Source organism: Grus americana, chromosome 1 (genome assembly GCF_028858705.1).
Source record: "Grus americana isolate bGruAme1 chromosome 1, bGruAme1.mat, whole genome shotgun sequence".
Taxonomy (NCBI): domain Eukaryota; kingdom Metazoa; phylum Chordata; class Aves; order Gruiformes; family Gruidae; genus Grus; species Grus americana.
Window position 1 is genome coordinate 160,096,505 of NC_072852.1, and position 25,455 is coordinate 160,121,959.

At 38.4% G+C, this 25,455-nt stretch overlaps 1 protein-coding gene across 4 annotated transcripts in view; it reads right to left on the reverse strand.

Annotated features, from left to right (window-relative positions):
* The window catches only part of PCCA (propionyl-CoA carboxylase subunit alpha), a 299,061-nt gene that overhangs the window by 250,990 nt on the left and 22,616 nt on the right, over positions 1 to 25,455 (reverse strand). For all 4 annotated transcript variants that reach the window (XM_054821090.1, XM_054821100.1, XM_054821117.1 and 1 more), the window contains exon 5: positions 1,440 to 1,553. In XM_054821090.1, coding sequence (XP_054677065.1) covers positions 1,440 to 1,553 — 114 coding nt within the window. The remainder of the gene's footprint in view (positions 1 to 1,439; positions 1,554 to 25,455) is intronic.

The following is a 25,455-nucleotide window of genomic DNA, read 5'->3' on the forward strand; positions in this document are numbered from 1 at the left end:
TGAGTTCTGAAGCCAGACACCAAATTTGCTAGCAACTTTTCAGACACAGGGGAAGGTAAAATAGACCGCTAAGCATGTAAATTAGTTGAATACCTTAAGAAACCATCTTAACACACTGATTTATCTGTCCTAAATCAAGCTGTAAAGACTCACTAGTTGAACTGCCATTCTGAAATGAACATTTCTTACTAAGGAGAAAGGTGCTCTTTGCACTCCCTTTGGCCTTTTGCTCTTTTTAATTTCATTTTGCTACTTACCTCATTGCAGACTTCCACATACATGCTCATTCACACCTTTCTTAGTAACCACTACAATGTACTCACCCCAAATTTTTTCTCGCACTGATCACAACAGCAGTCTTAAGGTCCACAGTCATAAGCCTCCTACCTCTAGCGACCCTTGCTGGAGAACAGAGTTTATTGCCTCATTAGTATCCTTATGTGCCTGGTTTGCTACTCACACCCCAATATACACCTAGGAGTATATTGAGAGGAGCATAGGAAAGTTTCCATCTTACTTTTTGCAATTCACATAATATTCTTGATCCAATATACTCTGATAGACAAAGTATAAGCCATTTTACTCCCTCTCTTTTAAAGAGCCTGAACAACTGGGGTCCATATTCAGAAACTCAAAGGGAAATAAATAGATTTTTCTTTATAGGAAAGTTTTTGACCCCCAAAAGCACTATATCAAAACATCATCTTTGAAAGAAGGTACACTGCTGATCCAAACCATTCCAAAGTAGTGTTGCACATATACACCTATCAAATGTTATTTTAATAAATGCTGTGTACAGTAGCTCTGAATAATACGTTTATTTCACTGACAGAACAAAGAACATTAGGCATGTGAACATGACTACACAGTTTTTCCAACAGATTCCTGTTAAGCTTTGAATCTCTAGCCAATTTGATGGGAGAAGAGCAGAATAGCCCATATTTACACATATAAGCTACCATGCATTTTGTAAACATTCTGAAACAAAAATAATTATAGGATGCACCATTTACCTTACCTTCCTGCAAGTAACATGTATGATTTAAAAAGTGATTCAAACTAAGTTTCAGCAAAAGCCTTTTTGGACACACTTTGTAAAACGTTCAAAAAAGCCATTATGGCATATAAAGGGTTAGTGCTCAAAACTAATTGGGATTTTTTTTTTCCCCCAGCAAATTTGGAAATGAACTGAAGCTGCTCCCTGGTGTGAAAGCTGAATCCAGCAGCCACCTGCAGGATCAACGACCAGTGCTGCCAGATGCTACAAAGCCTTTGATTTCCAGTAGCGATTTCGGACACATTTAACTCATGTGACATGAACTAACTGGAATAGCATATTCAATCACTTCCCCCCCCACACCTTTAAAAAAATACAAACTCTGGCTTTTCTGCTTTCTATATATGAAACAGCTGCAGCAGATAGACTCATTCAGACTCACAGCTTGGGCCCTGGTTTTCTTAATGACTTCCATGATGGCATCCATGTTGAGGTAGCTTTTGCTGGTGGGAGCTGGGCCAACACAGACAGCTTCGTCCGCCATTTTCACATGAACCTGAAGAGGCAATATTCTGCATTAACAGATGCTCCCAGCAAAAATAATTACCGTCATCCTGAAATATGCACACAAATCTGATTGTTTCAAAGATAATTTACATACCATAACCACTAAAATACACACCAAAATTACCAACACTGACATACAAGAACTTGCACAATAACATTAAATCTCATTTCATTTAACTCTGAGCTTAAGTCACTGTCAAGATGTTTTATTATTCCAATATATTATTTTGAATTTGATTAAATAAAATCACGACAAATATAATTTCAGCTTCCTATACTGATCATCTATATGTAAATGCAGACTAAAAACTACTTTGTTACATGTAACCAGGGTAGTCTAATATCTTAATACTTAATAACAAACATTCATGACCAGTTCTAAGCAGGCTCCCCAGGAAGTTAGGGATAATTAGAGTGAATTGAATGAAGGGATGCAGTGAGTGTCCCTGCACAGCATCAGATCAGCACCATGCACAAATTAAAGCCTATGACTAAAGAGTTCAATATCACTACACATGAACCAGAAAATCTTGAGAATTATTTAAGCAGGCTCATGTTTGATTTCTAATCCATTGTACCCTCATTTATATGCATTTGCCAAACATTTTTTGGTCAAACCTGAACTACACAAAAGGTACAAACGTTTCCAACATTTTACCAGGAATAATAAAATAGCTAGGTTTGAAGTTTAAGTTGTCTACTTACAACTCATATGCATACTTACCTTGAAGTTTAAAAAGTTTAATTAGATTGGTCTTCAACATGTTTTCAGAGTTCAGAATACTTTTCCTTTAAAGTAATTACACACAGGCTGGAGAAATAAAACAATGAGTTTTTCCTCATTCTGCTCTCCTTTTGTAAGCTCCTTTTCAGTATGTATTAAAGAAAGCATGCCATAGCTTATACTGTGTAAGAGTATTAGCTACATGTCAGTAAGACTTGTTTACACTGACAGTTTGACATTTCCAATGCTTACCAATGCTAAGTTACTTTTATGAAATATTTGCTATCATCTTCAGCATCTGAAACTGAGAATACATTGTTTTAAAAGGATGTGATTTTAGAAAATGAGTAGTCACATATGTGAAATTTAAAATATTTTTAGTTTACCAATAAAGAATTTTGTTCTTTGTGAAAAGGAATTTTATTTGCAAGTAGCATGTCAAGTATGACAAAGTAAGTTTAGAAGTACTGTAGCTCGCATATACTATTGGATTATTCAGAAGAAATAAGGCCAGAAAAAATCATCTAGAAACACTGACAAGCAGTAGTCGAACAATATTGTGAATATTATAATAAGAAATAAATATTCAGGTAAGTAAAACAAACATGTATAACAACCACAGGAATCACTTATGCATTTTACTGTTTTCTTCGTTTTTATTGACATTTTTCCTGAACTTTGCAAAAGTTAATCCTACCACCAGGAAGGAACATTAACTTGCCAAGTTCCCTTCTGGGGGCCTCTCTTAAATAACTTCTGAATCTGCCATATACTTCGAGTATCTGAGTTCACAAAGCCTCCTGGAATCGCCACATATTTCACATTTGAATTATTGCTTCTCTAAAGTCACAATGGTTTCATTTTCCCACTATAGCATTAGCCTCATATTAAAAACAAAGTAAACAAAAAAACTAAGCACAGACAATCATCAGGATTTTAATGCTTTTTAGTAAGTACATCTCAGCAACTTAAGTCAGTAACCTATTTTGATCAAATGCTATCAAGATTAGCCTGTCATCCTTCCTGGAGCACTACGTACAAGAAACAGCATAGCCCACAGATACCCTTATTTGCATGATCAACTTATGTGCTTAAAGCCGTTGTTTTGAATTCCAAAGTGGTTTATATGTCTAAACAAAGTTATTCAAGTTTAAGCATAGTTAAGCATGTGCATTTTACAAAACCAACAGCTTCCTTACACAAAAGGACTAACTTAAGACAGTTAGCTATTTTTAGGTATCAAGAGAAAAACCCCACACCCACACACTTCTCACACCGAGACACACTAACAGTCCTACCAGTACCAAAAATAGCCACAGAAGATACTGCAAAAATCAGTTTTACACATATAAACAGTCTTGTATGCTTCTCACCCACCATTTTGTCCCTTCGCCTTATGAAATGTTTCATTGGTACTTCAATTCTTTGGAGTTGACTCTTCCTTTCCCGTATTCCCTTATAATCTGGCAAATTCATTTCTCCTTATGTACCTTACTTCAAGGTCCTCCCCACCAGTTCAAAACCTCCAGATCTTCAGGTTCCAGTGACAGCTCTTCAATCTCTGGACCTCTCTCATATCCACTTTTTCATAAATATGATTAAACTAGTCTACATCGAAGAAACAGATCCTCTATTTCCAGACTATTAGTAATTCATGATGATAATTTCTCTTCTAAGCATTCTTTCACAGTGCACTGTAGCTCATGAACAATACTCCAAATAACACAAATACACTACAGAATTTACAGTATAATATACAGAAATGTAATTACACTTGTAAGAATTTACTAGTAATTATGGTTAAAGTCATCACTTGAATCTACACGACAGCAGAATCTTTCAGCTTACTACCAAGCGGCACATAACAATTCACATCATAATTCAGTAAACTTTTCTCTGCAGAAGCTGACTTATAGTAACACAATATTTCTAGACAGTTCAATGAATCCAGCAACTCCCCTTCTTCAAGCATTACCAATTTCAAATATTTACTTTCAAATTTAAGGTTGCTTAGTGCTTGACTTAAATCACACAATCCTAAGTAGTCAAAACTTGTCCTTAACTTACTACAGCTAACACTTCAGAAGATTAACTTCTCCCTTTTCTGTTTTAGTTTACAAAAACAATGTCAACAAAACAAAGAAGCAAGTCCCAGGAGGTTCTTGGAAAAAAAATACAATTCCTTCATAAATATTAGAATTGACCTTGCAATCTCAAGCATGAATGGATAACAACAAAGGCTGGGAATGCAGACAAACCTTAAAGTGCTAAATGGTTTATACTGCAAGTTTTAATCATATTGGGCTACCTGTGCTTCAGAAAGATACATTTCAAGCAGCTACAATGAACTGTTATGTCAGAGAACACAAACAACTGAAAATTATGAAAAGACACATATTTGTGCAAAAGCAGTTTAATGTCTGTTGTATATTTGAAGTCCATTTCATAAGGGCTAATTATATTGCAGCAACAACAGAAATAAGACAAGAGATTTACAAAAAGCTACTGAATCATCATTTTACAGAACCTCCACCCAATTCAAAAACTACATACTAAATTTAGTCATCCAAATCCCCGTAACAGGTTTGTTACATCTTTGGAAATCCAAACTCAAATCAGTTGCAAACACCCAACCAGCCCATCACAGCCTCTCCTCAGCTCTGCATCTATGACAAATAAGCTACTAATATTACTCTGGATTTAACAAGGAGTCCTAGCAGAAGAACATTAGAATGAATACTCAAATAGTGTAACTACTTGTGGATTAAGATGCAAAGAGGACTAGACACAAATTGAAATATAACAATGAGTTCATCACACAATTCTTCATGACCACATACAGATGCAAGAACTAGCTCAAGTCCAACAAGCTTATTAATTCAGAAGCAAACTGCACAAAAACAGTCACCTGTTTCCAAAGCCAGTTTAGGTCCAGAAGCCACCTTCATGGCAAGACACCTAAAGCAGTAAACCCTGCCAGATCTTTATAGAGGAACAGCTTTGTGTTTCTTTACCATGTTCCCTGCAAATAGGCACGTGAAGCAAGGAGTCCATCAGGGCTGATTAACCAGCCATTTTTGGCCTAGACTGGCTCCAAGCACCATTCCAGGCTGCAGCAGCTCAGAGCACAGTGTGCAGTAAGTGATAACAACAGTATAGCAATTGGTTTTGAAGATCCCTCTTCTACATTATGTTTCAGTATTTTAGAAGGATTTACAAAGCAGGTTTGGTGCCAGGGATTGGCATCATATCCCAGAAAAGAAACATGTCAATAACTCAAAATTCTGGATATAAGCACCACAAAAATACTCAATATTCACTTTGCAGGAGATAACCCAATTTAGAAGGACTGCACTGAATCAGAGCTAGTAAGTACCCAAATTACCTAGATTATGTTAGCTCTCCTTTACCCTGGAGGGTGGCGCATGTACTCATTTGACAGCAGCATACTCTATTGCCCAGCCATACTCTGAATTCACTGAATTATCCTCTTGATCAAACCTGTATCTCAAATAATAATAATTTCCAGAGATCAAAATGAATAGCTTACTACGTAAAATATACATAGCACTCCCAGAGATGTTCTGTTTAACACAGCAGAATCAAGGTAACCTTCTCCAGGAGTCATTCAGCTGCTGCAGATTGCTAGTTGAAATCTGTATTATAAACAACTCGCATTTACATATACATGCCCCTCAACAGTTAAACACAGAAAAGTTTTCTTGGTATGGAAATAGAATGCATAAAAAAATTATTTTAAGGTGAAGAACTAACACTGTTTTATAGATTGCATATGCACTGAAAATGAAAGACAATAAGAGAATTTACAGATCCCTAGCATTATAATTATTCAGCAACTCCAAAGTTTATTACCTTCTTGCAGATCTGATTCATGACAGAAGTGGTTTTCTCCCGTTTTTTATGGTGATTCTCATCTACTAATTCCAAAAAAAAGGCTGACTTTGTCATCAGAACCAGAGGAACAAAAAACCAAATACATCTACATGTGTTTCCTAACAGAGAGCTTAATATCATCCACATAGTTTCCACAAATTATTTTATATACTTCAGCAGTTTCTGATGTTTATCATGTGACAGATGCCATTTACTTCAGTGTAAATGCCTAATTAACACATACACACATACACTCTCACACCCCCCACTCCTCCATCTCTGAGGAGGTAAATGTCAGGATTCCCCAGCGTCCCAGTTTCTGAGAGTAGGTCACCCTACGCATCCCCAGGTCTCAACACGAGTTGATATTCATACAGGAGAGACAGTTATACTACTGAGTTGCAAGACACATTTTTCCCCCAGTTGTTCTGTACCATTTCAGAATTTACATATATAGGAAAACTGTTATATCTGCATACACAGTGTTAATCAAACCTAAGAAGCAATTAAGAAAACCTCAGTGAAGAGAACACTTCTGTTTAGTACACTAGATAAAATCCAGCATTGTTTAGACAAAGAAATCTAATCAAACAAGTCATTCTCCTTTTATAGCTCGAATCAATATTACGCATTGGAACAACATCCGTTGGTGTAAGTGGATTCACTTAATTGGCCCAAACTGCATAATACCACTCAGCAAGACAAATCACAATTAGCTCAACCCATAAAATAGGGCTAATGAGTAAATCCTTTGTAAGGTAGCTAAAAAAACCAACCACCTCAAATCTTGCCAGCACCACTGTCAAGAGAGACAGACAAAACAGAACAAAAAGCTTGTGGCATTGAACAGTCTTGAATTTAAAAAATCAAATGGATGCAAAAAAGGTTCAAATTTACTGCTGTGCTAAAACCACATATTTCGTCTGACCTGTCTTCAGCAGCTTCACATTAAAATACACACACCAATAATACAATAAACCTGTGCACATAGCATGTGCAGTATTCATACAACCTTTAAAGTGCTATCTGCAAAAGAAATACTGCCACACAATTACAGCATTTAACCCTAAAATGAAATAACGTAAACATTTCTAAACCACATGAAAATCAGATCTGTGAAAGCCATAAATAGCATAACTATCCCTATTTTCCACATTTATTTTTACTCAACATTTCAAAAACCTAAATAAAATTTTATGTAAATAAAGAGGTCAACCTACAGAGAGTCAGCATAAGTAGATTTCTCTGTAAGCCTATTTTAACACTTTTTTTTAATTTGATGGCCCACAAACAGTTATGTGAGGAGTAAGGTAAAACAATTCTTCAACAGCCTTCAAACATTTGGTTTTGTGAAAGGTATTTACCTACCCCTCCAAAGCTGGAATGACTCTCAAAACAGCCCATCCGTTAGCATCTGCAGGATTAGATCCTGGGTTTGCAGACACTAGCCAAGAAAAATAGTCAGCACCCATTCCTCTACTCCTCCATCCTGCCTTTTGGTTTGCCAACTGGTCAAAATTTGAAGACAGCAATAGCCTAACTACTGGCCTCAAAATCCACGGATTTCAACTAAAATTAAAGTGGAAGGATCCAGATTGAACTGAAGAGTCTTTAAAAGAAGTCAGGCAAGGAAGACTATTTCTAACCAAGCCTATGAGAATGCACTTTTCAACACATATAAAGATTTTTCTCTGTTTGCATTCTTGCTCATAAACATGAATTTATTTTTGTAACCTTAAAAAAGGTCATCTCAAAATTCTCTCCCATGAATGAAGCACTGGAACTTTGTTGGCTGCTAAAGACACACACAATTTTACTTCAAAAGACCTCATCAACAGGAGAGGACTCCCTATCGCATCTAGAGGCCTGATCACTAGTACTGTGAAAACCACACCACGCTAAGGCTGTCATGCAGTGATACTCTGAAACTGAGAGTTCAGTTTGCTGGGACAAGGGAGGAAATGCCTCCAGAGCCCTGAAGACATCACAGAAAAGAATTCAGAGGAAAGCCTTCAAGAGTGGCTTTGGCTCCTAAAGCCTTTTCCTATATGCTTATTCTTTGGCAGATAACTTCCCAGCAAAGCACCTTCCATCAGAATTTTATTGCAAGTGCTTACTGTGTTTCATCCTCCAAAATAGTAAAGACCAGGAACTAGTAACTTAGTGCCTCATATAAACTTGAGACCACAGAACTGAAGTTTAGCCAGGTTGAGTAGCTGATTGTTGGGAAGACCATATAATTAGGCTAAGTAAGCCAGGGTGGTAGGGGTTTTGGCCAGACATTGAGAACTGAAGGTATGGTGTTTGTCTCTATACTATATTCTTCTGGACGTTTTCTAGGAAAGCTTGTCTCTCCAGGCTTCTATTCAGAACAATTCAATCATGCTTAGAATGAGACTTCTTCCACCTATCATGTCTATCTGCAGATAACCAACAAGTACAAATAAAAGGTTGCTTAACTTCTTTTCAACTTGAAGCAGTTTAAGACAAAAAAAGCTAGTCTGTCACAGTTAATAGCCAATAAAAGTAATTTGTTTCCTATTGAAAATTTAGCAGAATTATATGGTTGGTTTTTATCACAACCTTCCACATGTTTTAGTCAACACCAACCAGGAACAATCAATCTTTCTTTGACAGAATAACTGAAAAGGTAGATCAATAGCCATCTTGTTTACTCATCTACCTTTGGATGAGCTGCAGGATTAACAGAGGCAGAAGAATCAGGAGGGAAAAAACACAATGTCCCATTCTTCAACTCCAACTCATTGCATCGATAGCAAAATACTTCTCACAATCTTGAGGAAAAAGCATTCCCCTTGTCACTTCCTTTGATGGGGTGCAGCAGCTACCAAGTTTCTTCACCCAAGTGAAGATTAGAGGCAGCACAGCCATGCAAGACAACATTTGCTGATTTAGAGAGTGCTGTGAAGAAAGAGTCTGCAAGCTAGCAAGTGCACTCATACCTCTACAGACTATTTTTACTTTGGAATACATTATCTGGAGCAAGTCTCCAGGAGGAACAGGAGAATTTTACTTCAGAGCATACACTAACAACTTGGGACAATACTTAATAAATCTGTTTACCAAAGCAAGAGTCTCCATCTGTTGCAACAGTTGAGCAATTCATCATATTTAAAGCAGTCCACTATGCTCTGTGTGGAAGCTAGAGTTTCATCTTTGCAGTGTATGCGATTTGAGCTTTAAGTGTTTTTAAAAAATAATTAAGTTTTTGGTGATGTTAACAAAATAGCAGTGCTCTACAGTAGTATTAGTAGCCTCTTTGCATTTCAAACAAATCTGCACCCACGTGTCAGTCTTTCCCTCATGGAATCTCAGCTAAGCACATTAGCAAAGCAATAGGACAGATCTTTCTCATGCTGTTTCTTTTTCCTGCCTCTCCCAAAAACAAGCTCACCATGGAATGCATTTGATGCACATTGCTTTGCTTTGTTTTCTAAATTGGCAAGACATGGGAGATGGGAAAATTAGTAGGTAGGTCAGTCTAGAAAATAGTATCAGGTGGTAGCAAGGGTAGCCAATGCATACAGAACTTCATACAGTAGAAGTTTAGCTCTTAATTGAGCTAGATATTCCAGAAGACATATCAGATTCACAAAAAGTAGCTTAAACTCAGCCACATTACAAAGCAACACATAGTACGCATTGGTAGCATGCTCCTATCTCACATTTTCAGCCTAATTCAGATGGAGTTCCTCTTTCAGATGAGGTTCCCATCTAATCTCTAAATCTGCCTGCCCACACCTGGCTGGACTACAGAAATTCCTTCCAGCATCCAAAGATGGTAACAGAGCCAGGGGCCCCCGAAACCAGTTCCAGGTTTGAGAGAATAGCCCACACCAACAAGGTGAATTCACAGCTATCTGACATTTCAACTATGCAACGGTATTTAAAGGAAAGGTGAGAGGAAGTATAGACATCAGCTCAGGACAACATATTCTGGAGCAGAAGCTGAAGAACTAACAAAAAAAATCAGAAATGCAAAATAAAGACCCAACAGTAAATTAAGTTCTTCCCAGTGTGGATTAACTCCTGGCTCAAAATGAATCATATATTGAGACATGAATGAAGTTTCACAATATGCCTCACTTTATGCAAATACAAGTTGCCACTCAAAGAATGATCCCACCCCTAACTCTCCTCCACATGCAGCTCTAGCAATTACAGTGCTGCTGAGGCAGATCAATCAGCTGAACAGACCCAGTGGAAAAGTAATCTAAGGGGAGGGGAAATTAACCTTCTGTCAGATCAGCAAGTTAAGCTATCTCCCAGCCACGTGACCATTGTATCCAACACAGTGAATGAATGAGAGGGGACAGAAGAGCACAAACAGTCCTTTCAGAAGTATTTTTGACTCAGAGAAGTTTAGACATAATATGGAGCTAGATCTAAAGTGCCAGATCATTCATAAAAAAAATTCCCAAAATAGGTTGTGGGTGAATGCATAATACCTTAAGGATGATAAACTTTCAGTGCATGTTTTTAGAAAACACAGAAAGTTTTCTTTATGTCCATGCAATATATATGTATCATAAAAATATATATGTACATATGTGTGTGTATATATGTACATACACATACCCCTTAACCACTTTTGGTTACCCAGTGAGTGGGGTTTTTCCACTAAGGTTTAGTACTAAAGCAGTACCAATGATAAACCACAAAAATTCAGTCATGAAACCTCAAAATCATCATGCGCAGCATAAGATAAAAACATTTTGAGAGGAATGGAATCTTTAATACTTACAAATGCCTTATTAAATATTCACTTTATTACATAACATTCACAAAAGTAGGGCACTTTGCCTTCAAAATTCCACTAACATGAATATTCAGGTTTCTTAAAAATTATGCTTTGTTAGTTCAACAAAATGTTCGGTTCTACAAGAAAATTACTTTTCTGACAGTGTATTAAATTTATTCATTAAATTACAGGACAACTTTGAAGAAGATAGTCCTCTATACAAAAGCCTACATTTTCTACCCTCAAAAGTCTTATTTTGAAAGACAAGTCAGCTTTGAGATTCCAAGAGGCAGATGTCAAAATGAGACTAAAAAACAAAACTGTAATGGAGAAAAAGCACCAAGAATGTTTGCTGCGGGACCTCACAGAACACAGTAAGCCAGAAATCCCATGAAATCTACTTAAGTAACTTTTCAAATAGACTTTCCCTTGTAAAAGAAGTATAATTTTTAGCAAGAAACCATCCCTGCCCATGCCAGAAGTGTAATCACTTGGTCTTGTTACAGACATAGTAAGAAAGTACACAGCAGCATTTGTTAGAAAACAGTCAACCCACCACAAACTGCTATCCCTAACTTACATTGTAAAAAAGGGTCTGTAACAGAGTCTGTCAGTATTTGCAACCCTATATTCAAAGAAAGTTTAAACAGATTTTGCATAGTACTAGATAAGAGTGATCACAGAATACCCCAAAGTCGAGTACATAAAGAATTACATGGGGAAAAACTGTATTCCATAAAGGAGGATCAAACTAGATAATAGCCAGGGCCAAAGACCTCCAAAGGAAAAAAATAAAAAACAGATCAGTAGGAACTGTTACAGGATGAACAGTTCCAGAGTTGACTACTAGCCATGGCACAAGACTATATTTTTGCTGCACAGAAAATCTTAAACAGGGCAGAAGACGGCAGAAAAAAGTATTTCTCAGTTTCATCTTACAGCATAATGCTTTTACAAGTGTATTAACACTGTTCATGAGATTACTGTACTAATCTCCATTCCATTCTTAAATATAATTTATACATTATATTCTGCAATGCTAAAGATACATTAGCCATACATTAAGTGCGTATTTGCTATTACACAGTACATCCATACACTTGAAAGGGGTTGTATAGACAACCAGGTGGCTCACAAAAGTCTGTAAGGACTGTGCACAATCTAACAAATAGGCAGGAATAGACAAGTAAGCCTGTACTGTCTAAATAAGATTTTCGCACAGCTAATACCAGTACTGGACAATCTAACCATTATTGGATGCTGATGCCAGACTTCATGTGGTCCCATCCTCTTCCAGATCTGACAAAAATATTTTCAATGAGGGTTTTTTTTCCTTACAGCCAAAAGTATTTCTTCCCTTAAAGACTTCTGCCACAGAGTACATCTCAAATTGTAAAGATTTTGGTTTAGCATGGCCCCAGGAAAATCCTTAATTTGCTTTTTAGGTTATTGAGTATTTTCCCTGATAACATTTCTACCTCTCAGCTGATTTCCTATGATACACACTTCTCCATCCGAAGGTAATTCAAGGATAGCAAGCTGAATCTTAGTCTCTACTGTATTCTATTAATCTTACAACAACATTATTTCAGCATATCAAGCAGATTTAGTCCAAAAACAGTGCATTGTATTGAGAAAACAGGTCTTGATATATAAAAGAGCATCCTTCACAGGTCACTCGGAAGTTCCACCCACCAAGGGTTTAAGCACAGCTCCTGATCCAATAAAGAAGACTAGAGAAAAAGTGTCAAGTCCTCCCCCACACCTATTTCACATCCTTCTATAACAAGCTATGACTTCTAGGATTTCCTTTTTGGAGGCAAGAATTTAAGAAGCATGAAGTAAAGCACTCCTGATCTTCACCTTTGAAGACTAAAAATTAAATGCTAGAAAATATGGGAAGTATCACTATCATACTAGTTCAATTACAATATCATAAATACTTATGGCCTATAAATTCTAAGATATATATATATAGATCTTAAATATAATCTATTTGATCAATGTTAAAGCTATTTAGTATAGTAAAAAGATAATTACATTCTATACAGGCAACACCTGCACAACACTGAAGGAAAGAAACAACCTATTTCTGTAAGGTGACAATTGTTCCCATCTTCAAGAGGTACAAACTTCAGCATTCTTCACCTAATATATAAATATTCACAAGTCTAATAAACTAGCTCGACCTCATGCATAGTGCTATAAGATATCGGAGTAAGCTTTATATAAATAGATTCTTGTTTTTTAAAAGCCTAGAATTAAGAAAATCTTTCCAAATTGCAGGGAATCTGCATAGCACAGCACCACACACGCTCACACAACAGTTCCTTCTAAATCCTCTTTCCTGCTCACATTTAGGTTTGGGGTTTTTTTCCCCTCTCCAACCTAAATAAAGTCATATTTCCTGCTGACAGCAAATGATTGGTTTACCTATAACTCCAGGGGGGTTAACTATCCTTCCTTTAAGAAGCTTTGACAATTTAACCTGCTGAGCTCACTGCACCCAAGGGAGGGTCTTACTTGCAGTTTTACTTCTGCTGCTGCTGACCACTAGTACTGACTCCACAGATAATGGATTTCAATAACAACATCATACAGGTTAACACTTTGAGCACTAGCCATGATACTGCTTTAATTAAGTTAATACATGAAGGTCACAGTTTGGTAGAAAGTTTTAATAAATTTGGCAGTGCTTACAATAGCAGAAAAAATGCACATGCTCACCTGCCTAGTCGCTCTGGGATAAGTTTGCCTACAAATATAATTCAGTTGGTTTATGGGTTTACGCAGCTTTTTAAGTGAGCTCAGTTTATTAGTTCCATTTCCTCTAAACATGAATTTTTCCAGCATAACTGGTAATTTAATGACGGATATGAAATGGATGCCCCCAACCATGCTGAACACAGAATGTGTCTACCTGGCATATAAATAATCTATGCAGTACAGGTAAGGGGTGTTGGGTTTGGTTTTTTCTTTGCAAGGTTTGGAGCACCCTGATGGTAGAAAAGATTAGCATTTTTATTTCCTTGAGGCTAAGTTGCCAACATTAAGAATAAATTACGTTTTGACAAGCTATTAATTATGTAAAAGTTTAAAGATTTAAAAACATCTAGTTGAAAGTGGGAAATAATTCATATTTACTGAAAGCAAACATTTGACAAAATACAAGAAGTGCAGATTGGAGAGGCACATGTTTAAATGCAGTTTTTTGACTAAGTATTGGCTTATTCTTTTTCAACACAGCACTTAAAAGTACACATTCACCTCAAAACCAGAGGTAAATAGGTTCTTTGTTAAAAACCTGGTATTAAATTTACCTACAAAAACATCTATTTGTTGGATTTCATTTTATTTTTTGTTAAAGTACACAATCTGACAGACACTTACAGAGGAATAATGAAGCAGCATGGGAGCCATTTAATATATTTCTTGATTAACTCATTGTCTGTCCAGTTCTCATACAGACATGTGCTCACATGTCATAATCGTCATAACTCCCATCATCCTTACAGTTAACACACAAGCTCCTTGATTAGTGCACAACTCCCAGACGAGCCATTGCTAATGCTAAATAATGCCCTTCAGCCTCCTGCGACTATACCACAGGCTCTCCAATTAAATATAATGTCTCTGATGAGCCATATTAATACGGACAAATTCCTGCCAGGGATTCTAGCCCGCTCACTTTCACCAAAGAAGGAAGTGAAATAAAGAGAAGAAAAATTAGCCAAAAGAATAGTTTTGCCATGAGGCTTTAATTATAAAACTTCGCTGTCACAGGTATGTTTTTCTTAGAGGTATCCGGGAGACTGGCGTATTAATACAAGTTTACTGATAAATGACAACGAGTAAATTACCATTTTAATAATTGAAAAGCAAGCATGTAAAACAGATAGCTTTTCAATTAATTACAATTAGCAATATTTAATCACACATGATAAAATTAACTACAGAAACCCTCAGATCATTTGCTGTTGGTGTGGTAATCATACTCAGCTGGTCTTGTGCATTAAGCATCATTTGAAACATTGGCATAGCTGTACACACCTACACAAAAGGTTTTTCAGGTTATAAATATATTTCAGTAATGACCCATGCATGAAATTTTCAAAGCTTGCACCAAGAAGCTACCACGTTTTTTTAAAAGCCTGTGGTAGCATCAGAGATTATATTGCAAAGCCTGCATATTTTAAGATATTTACATACGTACCAAGCAACATTAAAATATTTTAATAATATAAAGGAGCCAGTCATGGGTAAAACATACAGGAGCCAAATTACGGTAATTCCCCCCTTTTAAAATGGGTTGAGTCCCTGGAAAACCCAATCTTTGCAGTGTACACTAGGATTCCTTAACATCTTTTAACTCAAAATCACTGCCATTAGCTGGAAATTCCCTACTCAGATTTTATGAAAATCATAAGGAGCTCCCAGTCCTTAGAGCAGTGAGTCTGATGTCCTTAACCCTAGTGCTGACCCTCTCACTAGAAGAGATATCAGCAAAGGACATGTAAATAGACTGGTGCAGAAGTATCCTTTAGTAGTTTTAAATATTGCTTGCAACTGCACAATTGTAAGATATTCAAATAACCCCCATGAAATTTTGATAAGCTCTTCCCCAAGGTCCTTGCACCTTCATCCTTACACTAATGCACTTCATCTTCATTTACCTGATCATTAGTTTCCAGTTTGTTCAGCTGGAAACCAACACACACTAATTACTTTGACATCACAAAGTCCTATCTGTCTTCACCACCTCCCCAGACAGCAGGGAGAAATTATCAAGGGTAGGCATGATAATATCCTGATAAATGATGATTCACATCACCTCACTGTCAATCATCCAGAAGTGCTCACGCAAGATACCACTCAATCTCATTACTGAATCCTAGGGCTAAGAGTACAATACACACCAGGAGTCATATTTCAAACAGCAGGCCACCTGGGTAAGATGCAGCGCTCTCAGATTTTCATGAATTTTGTGGGCTTTTTGTTTTAACATGGTAAATGTCAAATATTCATATATTTTACCCTGTGTATATAGGCTGGCAGAAAAGGACATGCTGAAAGCAAGGCAATTCATCTTGAGGGTTCAAGTGAGGGGAAAAAATCTAGGTTCTTTAGAAGGGAGAAGGACAGGTAAGTTTCATTAATTTAAGAAGAAAAATAAACCCATCTAAAGTTTCAAAGTTCAGTTTCATGATTTAAGCATCCTTCCTGCTGAAACATTACAAATGCATTCAGAGCTCTGAAAGAAGTAATATTACCTTTGAAACTCATTGACATAGGCAAAGTTTTCTTCTTCCACAACAGAAAGCAGATATTCATAAAAGCAATGTTCCTGCTTCAATAAATAGCCAATACTGGGGGGGCGGGGAAGGGAAGGAATCAGTCGAGAAGCAAAATAAAAACTTACTGAGAGCTGCTTTCTCAGAAAAGATCACCTCTTTCCCTGTTCCAAATTACTATCATCATCCTTCCAGCTCTCAGTCCAATTAGACACAAATAAAGCAACCTCCAACAGATAAATACCCCGGATTTGCTACTTAGTGCAGAATCTAGGAGTTCTCTGTGTTAAGCAATGGGGAGGGAACACCACACACCATCTCCTAGGTTTGTAACACACTGAGGATTTTCACTCAAGATAGATCATTCACCATCAATAAACTTGCACAATGACACATCATACATTGAACAATATGATCAATCACTGATGGAAAAGATGAGGGAGAAAACAGGAAGACAAGACTAAAAGAATACGGAGGGAAAGCATGAAGGAATTTCAAAACCATGTGTGATTCTCTCGCAAGTATGAATGATACTGCTGCATGCACACTGATGCAGCATCCAGCAACTGCCTACCCACACAACTGAGCCTGAACTTGGCAGGAACCCTCACACACACCTTCTTGCACCTCCGCTGCCCCAGACTGTTTGAAATATGATCATAGGCTCACAATGAAACCCTTGTCCCATTTCAAAGTACTCTCCTGTGGGGCTACGCAGGACAGGCAGCAACTTAGAGGCTCCTGTTCAGATAGTGTTAGCATAACATTTTAAGGAGAAACTCAGAGGACATGTTCTAAAATATATGTAAATGCAAATATAACAGAAATGCAAAGCTCCATAAAACCCCTGAATGAAGTCATTTAGGTGTGGCTGCACTATATATCCAATACACACACTATTTGAAGTCTACCTTTCGGAGCAGCTGCAGATCATGAACAACAGTCAAAAGCCAAGAGCTCTTCGCAAGCTTCCTGTCAGCATATCCACTCTAACAAAAACCAGCTTCTAGCCTACACATGCACACAGATTTCTCACTCCTAAGTCTGTGACCAACACTCCTCACCTCTTTGGCACAATTTACATTAAGGTTGGCTTATCAACCTTACCTATTATGCTAAGTATGATAGATAAGTGGTTCTACAACAATTTGGCCCAGAAAAGTTAAACACCATGTGTTCGGACAACAGAACTCTAAACATTTTTCCCCTCAAGAACCAAAAAGTCTGAAAATAAAGCATAACCTATTATCTCTAGCACATCAAGCAGGGCAAAATTATGAGCAAATACAGACAACTTTTTTCCACTGAATGCAACCTCAGTGCTTTCCTTCCTAGATTTAGAGAAGGGCTGCTAGGAGGGAACAAATTACTAAAATTGCATTTTAGTTTACAGAAGTGGAGCACTTAAGACAGAAAAGAAGCAAGCAACTCAGACCAAATACAACTCCAAACAGGCTTCAAAGCTACAAAATTTTAGAAATGTTATTCAATTATGAACTTCATGTAGAAGTGTGTTAGTTTTCATTTTAAATTTAAAACAAGCAGCCACATTCATCCCAGACTTACTGCACCTCGAATTTCTTAAAGAGCATATGATTTGACTATTTGCACCTTGAAAAGGCCACTGTTGGCTTAACTACTTGAAGTCACACAATTCAAATTTCTTCCTCAAAGAATACTGGTGCAAAGAATACATAGTCATGCATGTCTGCAAAATGAATTTAGAACCATAGTTAATGAGTTAGCTTTACTCCCAGAAATCTGAGGGTAGAAAATTGTAATAGTGATTGTATGCTTTAGTTCAGCTGATGAAAATATATGACATTGTGGCAGTTGAAGACTTTCTTAAAAAGGCATATCTTCAAAAACTTTGTTGTAATTTCTTTGTTAGGGCTATGACAATTACTTTACAAAACAAAGCTTTTAACACAGCACTGTCACTTCTTGAATCTCATTAGCCTAATTAAAAAAATAGCTTTCAGAACTAATTCATACAGAAAAACATACATGCTCGTTTTTGTTAGTTAAGTTGTAAAAGAAAATTCTCTGCAGAAACAGCAAAAAACAGGCACAAACTATTCTTGAGTGAATACTGAGTTGGACACATTAAGACATAAAAACTACATCTTTTAAGTTATCGAAGTTAACTTGCAGAAGAAATACGGTATTTCCTCTGAAGGAAAAAAATTAAACAAGGAAACTGCTGTCACAAGATTCACTACTGCAGAGCTCACAATCTAAAAGTTTATCTCTCAATCGAGCTCCACAGATCGTGAACAAGAAGCACATGACGACTTCAGGCTCAATTTAACCCATTGAATAGGCTGATTCTAAAAACTCTTCAAAACATTCAGCAAGTAGAAGTGAAATAAATTATACTTCTAATGTAACTGTCATAAGAAAAAAAATCAGATTTACCATTAAAATTCAGGTTATTACCTAAAAAAATTCCTATAGCTAAAGTCTCCCCCACATTATAGTCATAAATTTATATTCACAGAGAACTGTGGCATATTTTAAGGTAGCTGCAGATCCTCTACATACTCTTATCAGAATAAAAGCTAACATTGATCTACAAGATATGCAAGATCTTTATCACTAAAGTGACAATACAATAGAAAAATCCATACTAATACTGTGGTCTTGTAAAATTAAAGCTTTGAATTCAGCACTTATTTACTGAATAAAGAGTCACCAACCACTGAATTTATCAAGTATTACATACAGCAGAAAAAAAGGCTTCTCAAACCAAAAATGCATGAGATGTTACAGTGGTTTCCACACATCTCAATTTTTTACTATGCTTAACAAGGTAAGCACCACCTGAATAGTTCAACATTTCAATGAATCTTAAAAGTTATAGGCAAGAAAATCAGTACCTTGCTGAAAGCATAAAAGAAACAAAGCAACAGCTATGGTTTCACAAGTTCCAGCAGCAGGTTGCTGTGGCAGGCAGTGAGACCGCCCAAGCCCAGCCATTCTGCATTTTGTTGTTCTTTATGAAAAGGAAGGTTCAGGACATTGGCATCCGGCCTCCCACATACATAAGGTTTTCAGCCACTAAAAACGTACAAGCAAGCAGCACTAAGTCACCCACCTTCAAAGGCACTTGGGAGTCTTTCTCACCGCATGAGTGGCCTAGGAAGAGCCAGCCAAGCCAGGCAGGCTTCCAGCACCAAGGCTTCACTGCACCAGGCAGCAGACCTGCCAGGACCCTAATGAGGAATGTCACAGTACCGAAAACTTGTTAATCACAGCTTTTTTTTTAGCTGAAGACTGGATTCCTGTTAGTCTCCAACACATTCAAAGTACCAGCTTCTCACCTCCACAGAGCACAAGCATTAGCTGGGGAATACAACCACCTTTGTTATGTTCAGGAAAAGCCTTTAAGGGAAAAAAAAATCTGAAACAGCAGGGAGATGCAGCCCCCAGCAGCCACCCCACACAGTACACTTGCTTGTTAGTTCTCCTCCAAGATAAACTCCTTCACTTACTAAGCAAAAACAAGCCAAACAAAAACCAGGCTCAGCAAGTTAACTTTTGCCTGGGTTCAGGAGCATTTCTAGGAAACCAACAGTTCCAATGATGAACCAGGAGCAGCATCCAGAAGAGCTAGTTAAGAGCAACAGCTGTACGTGTTAGATCAAAACCCTCAAAAGTTGAGCTGAAGAGCTTACAAACAGCTAACGTATCATATGCAAAATTGAAAACTGTTAAGCAGAAGATCAGCAAAATTATATAGGGAAGTTTGTCATAAGCAAGAGCTATTAACTTTCTGGACATTATTCTTCAAATTTTACACTCAACTTTAATAAAAGTTGAGATACAACTAGAGACTTACATGTACTCTCATTATTACCTTTTTTTACATTCTCTGAATCACATCAGTATTTTGATAACTGTACATGCCAAGGAAAATCCCTACTGAAGAAAGCTTCCTCAAATCTGAATCTGATAGATGAAGCCATGGGTGACAAGCAATTTTAAAAAAATCCACATGTAAAGAAACAGGTCATACTTCCATAACATGCATTCAGGTTATTTATGAAGAGGCATTCCTTTTCTTATCAAATGATGCTATAAATGGTGAAGAGATGCTTCTTTCACATTGTATAGCCAAAGACTACAGAGTAATCATATTTGCTCATGTGACAACATAATACAAATTTAGTCTGTTTTGCTTTTACTTGCATAAAATGAGTTCTCTCCCCACCTTGTGAGTTTAAAAAAGTAATAAAAGTGAACAATAACTGAGGTTGGATGGGACCTCTAAAGAGCTGATCCAATTTTTCACGCACTTTGTAGTTTGGCTAGGTTGACTACCTCACAAATTCAGCTACTAAGATACTACAAGGACACCAGTAAGAGCCCTGGTAAAGCCAAGGTAATTGTCATCCACTGCTTTTTCATCCCTGGAGCTGGTCATATCAAAGATGGCTACCAGATTAGCCAGGCACGATTTGCCACAATAACCTCACATTGACTGCTCTCAGTTGTATTCTCATATGTATTTCTCATGTAACAAGGCATCACTTCCAAAAAATTCACACCATATTTTTTCCAATTACTTCCCTGTAGCTCTCTAGATCAAAGAAACAGTTACCTCCTTCCAGTCATCAGGAACCTCCCACCCTACTGACATTTCAAAGATGAGAGCACAATCTGCCAAAGAAATCAGCTCATTCCCTCAAGTCTCAGCTGCATCCCATCCCACGGACTTATCTATGTCCAATTCACTTACATAATACCCACTTGATCCTTCCCTACTGTCAACAGGAGTACACTTCATCTGGCACTGCGACTAGGCTCAGGGACCTAGGAGTGGACTTTCCCAAAGCAAGTTAGACACCAAGTATCTCAGATTTTTCCATACCCTTTGCCATTGTCAGGTACTTTGCCCAATGAGCCCATATTTCCTTTCTTTTATTGCCGAAATATAGAAACTTCCTGTTGCCCCTTCATATCCTTCAGTATGTAGTCAGATATAGTCAACGCCAGCAGAGTTTTGGCTTCCTTAATTATGCCCCTTCACACTCTGACAAGTCTTTCTCCTGGGTAACTCATCCCTGCCTTCACCCACCATATACTTGCTTTCTGCACTCGAGCTCTGCCTGAGTTCCCCAGACAGCTCCTGTGCTTGGAGAAGACTATCCTTGAGTATCAGCCAGCTCTCCTGGGCCACTTCAACTTCCAAAGCATTCTCCCACGGGATCCTGGCAACCAAATCTTCGCTCAGGCCAAAAACCTGCTCTCCTGCAGTTCCGGGTTTTAATTCTGCTATTTGTCTTATTCCTCTTGGAAACCTAAACCTCACCACTCCCAGAGTGATCATGAGGCTTCACATCCCTGATCACCTCTCCCTTCTTTGTAAGAGGTCCAGCACAGCATCTTCTTCTAGTTAACCCATCAATCATTTGTGTCAAGAAATCATCCTCCACACATTCCAGAAGGCTCCTCAATTGCTTTTACTCTGTCTTTCCAGCAAATATCAGAATGGTTAAAACCCCACGAGTAGTAGGGTCTGCAATCAAAAAGCTTCCTCCAATTTTCTAGAACTGGTTTAATCTGCTTCCTATTCTTGATCAGGTCTGTGATCAGATCACAACGTGGCCTAGTGGCAGAAGTCACAGCCTTCACTATACCAAATGTCTATCTTCCACTTACTCAAGCATAGCCACTTGCAAACTCTTGGCTCTGCAGGTTCTCTGCAAAGAATCTGTCAGTTCTTGTTTGTCCTTCCTGATCCTGCAGTCAGCTCATCTCCTCCCTGCAGCTCCTTCACCTGCAACTCAGCACCTGGACCAGAGCACACCTCACACTTGTGACAGCCCCCAGCCTCAGCACTAAGCATTTGCTACAGCCCTGAGACATGGAAGACTGCAGCCTTGTTCCTTCCATGTACTTTAAATATTAGTTCATGACTGCTGGCAAGATTTAATATTAACACATCTTCGTTCACTCAAATCTGCTTTTCTTTCATACTTACGATATGGCATAAGGAAAAAATGAGGCCATGGGACAACTTTTGCAAGGAGTATCATAAGAAAACAGTCCTCAATATTTAACTAGTATTACTTCCAAAGTGTCCTTTGGGAATATAGCATTGATACCATCTAAGAACAGACAAATACCTATTAAAAGTTTTGTTCAAAGAAATTGCACTACAAGTTTTAAGCTCCTCTGACATCTTGCTAAATGCATAGAAACCCAGTTTGATGCAGGGCCTCCGCCAAGGTCTGGTTACAGTTCAGAAAGGCTCTCCTGTATTCACCAAACTGGTATGTTCACCAGACATGTGCCCACCCCCTTATAAGCATACATCCTGAGAAACAGGATCAGATACCCACAGATGTTTACATATCCATATTAGTGAGAAACAAGACAAAAACAAAAGCATTCCTGAGGGGATAAACAATGTAATCTCTGTAAGACTAGAAAGGAAAGTTTGATTCAAGTTACCTTTGATACCCCACTACTGTATTAAATCAGGGGAGGAAATTAATTCTTAATAAAAATATGACAGTCAGATGTGCCTGCAGTGTTGAAAACAATTCTAACATTTTAGGTTAGTCAATACTAAGACATACAGCTTTTCATTAACTAGCCATTAGACATTCATGTGCACAGAACTTAGTACAAGCTTTCTAACAACATTCTTCAGGATCTCCACTATTCAGCATCATGACAGAGCATTAGAAAGGAGTAGTCCAAATACCAAGCACTCAGTTTCACACATCTGGAAAAGTAATGCACTGTGTGGGATCACACAAAAAATGAAGCCACTCAACAGGAGAAACTTAAAACTGCCTCTTTTTCCCTCTGTTCTCAAGAGACAACCACTGCCAAAGTAAGTAAAGAAATATCACCGTATCATCTGTACTAAGACAGGTCACCTGATCCTTGAGAAAGTGCCTATAACATACTTAGGTAAGAATCTGTCATAAAAAGTGCCAACGAACAAGAGTTGGAAGATCACCTGGTCACACCTGTTTCTGTGCAACAACACAAATCAACTGCAATCACTGGCCATGCGCCAGCATCCCACATTGCTAACTGGGATCTTATCTCTGTGCAATTCAACACAGCTGCCTCAGCTTCCATCCACGTTCTTCTCCCACAGGGCGCCATTCTCCAACAGTTGTGTTACTGTGGGACCCAAGCTCGATGCATGTTCATTGCACTGATGGCTGCATGCACTTAAAGAGAATCATGGCACCCAATTATAATTTAAGATTACCAAGAAAATGTAGAGAGATACAAAATGAATTTATTATTTCTTAACAGGGTTTCGAAGGCATTAGTGTAGACTAAGATTTCTTTACTATTGCAACAAAGGGTCTTTGAAGAGAAAAAGGAAGAGTACAAAACAGCTTTAATCAGGCAGCTCAGACTGCTCACATGGAAAAAAGGATGTGAAGAACTGTGCCATCTTTTCTTTTTCCCACTCCCCCTTTCAAAGTGCTATCATTCACTGCCCCCAACAGGTACCATCAGTGCCACACTCAATCTATGGCTGCTTCTCAGATTCATTTGTAACAATTCATGAAACTACATATGTAACAAAAAGGATGAGTACAAAGTTATAAAAGGTCAATTTTGGAGACATGCTACCTGGACAGTGATGTTCCATTACTACAGAAAGTAGACAAGGGAGATGAAATGCTTTCACAAGCAATCAGTGTGCCACAAATTTGTGACAGCTAAGCCCGCATTAAAAACTGTTTCACTTTAAAAACTGCCAGCATCCTACATTACAAAGTCTGTAAAATTACAGGTCAACAGGTGAGCAGATATTAAACACTAGCTACAAAGGGACTGCAAGAATTCATAGAAGGGGTTGGAAGGGACCTCTGAAGATCATCTAATCCAACCCCCCTGCTAAAGCAGGATCGCCTAGAGCAGGTTGCACAGGATTGCATCCAGGCAGGTTTTGAATATCTCCAGAGAAGGAGGCTCCACAACCTCTCTGGGCAGCCTGTTCAAGTGCTCAGTCATTCTCACAGCGATCATTTTTCTCATATTAAGATGGAACTTCCTGTGTTCCAGTTTGTGCCCGTTGCCCCTTGTCCTGTCACTGGGCACCATTGAAAAGAATCTGGCCCCACCCTCTTGACATCTGCCTTTTAGACATTTACAAATGTTCATGAGATCCCCTCTCAGTCTTCTCTCCAGACTAAACAGACCCAGCTGTCTCAGCCTTTCCTCATACAAGACATGCTCCAGTCCCCTCATCATCCTCGTAGCCCTCTGCTGGACTCTCTCCAGTAAGTTCTTTGTCTTTCTTGAACTGGGAAGCCCAGAACTGGACACAGGACTCCAGATGTGGCCTCACCAGGGCAGAGTAGAGGGTGAGGATAACCCCCCTCAACCTGCTGGCCACACTCTTCTTAATGCACCCCAGAATGCTATATATCAAATTAACATCCAGGAATGAAACTCAAGAGCATTGCCTTATTAGCACAGCAAGACAGACACAGAAACCTAAAAAGGTAATATCTAAACAGAATACATGCGCCTCTATCAACCCAAGTCACCACTAAGCATAGCTATTACTTGGTACCAACTATTCAAACACACTACTATTCTTCCCCTACATTAAACAAGATACATTAAGGTTTTGGACAGGGTGTAATTGGTTTGGGTTTTTTGTTGCTGGAGGTTGTGGGGAGGGGAGGTGGACAGTGTACAAGGGTTGCATGTGAAGGTTTTAGCAGTGAGGTGGCTTCTGTGAGAAACTGCTAGAAGCTTACCCCATGTCTGATAGAGCCAGTGCCAGCCGGCTCCAAGACATACCCACCACTGGCCAAGGCCACAGTGGCTCTGAGGTAACATAATTAAGAAGGGGGGAAAAACATGCACAACACCAAAAGCAATCGCAGCCAGAGAGAAGTGTAAGAACAGATGAGAGGAACAACTCAACAACAGACACCAAGGTGCCTGCAGTGAAGGAGGGGCAGCAGGTGCTCCAGGCACCACAGCAGAGATTCCCCAGCAGCCTGTGGAGGACTGGTGAGGTAGGCTGTCCCCCTGCAGCCCATGGAGAATGATGGGGAACAGACATTCCACCTGCAGCCCATGCAGGACCCCACACCAGAGCAAGTGGATGCCCCCAAAGGAGGCTGTGACCCCATGGGAAGCCTGCACTGGAGCAGGCTCCTGGCAGAACCTGTGGCCCTGTGGAGAGAGGAGCCCACACTGAAGCAGGTTTGCTGGCAGGACT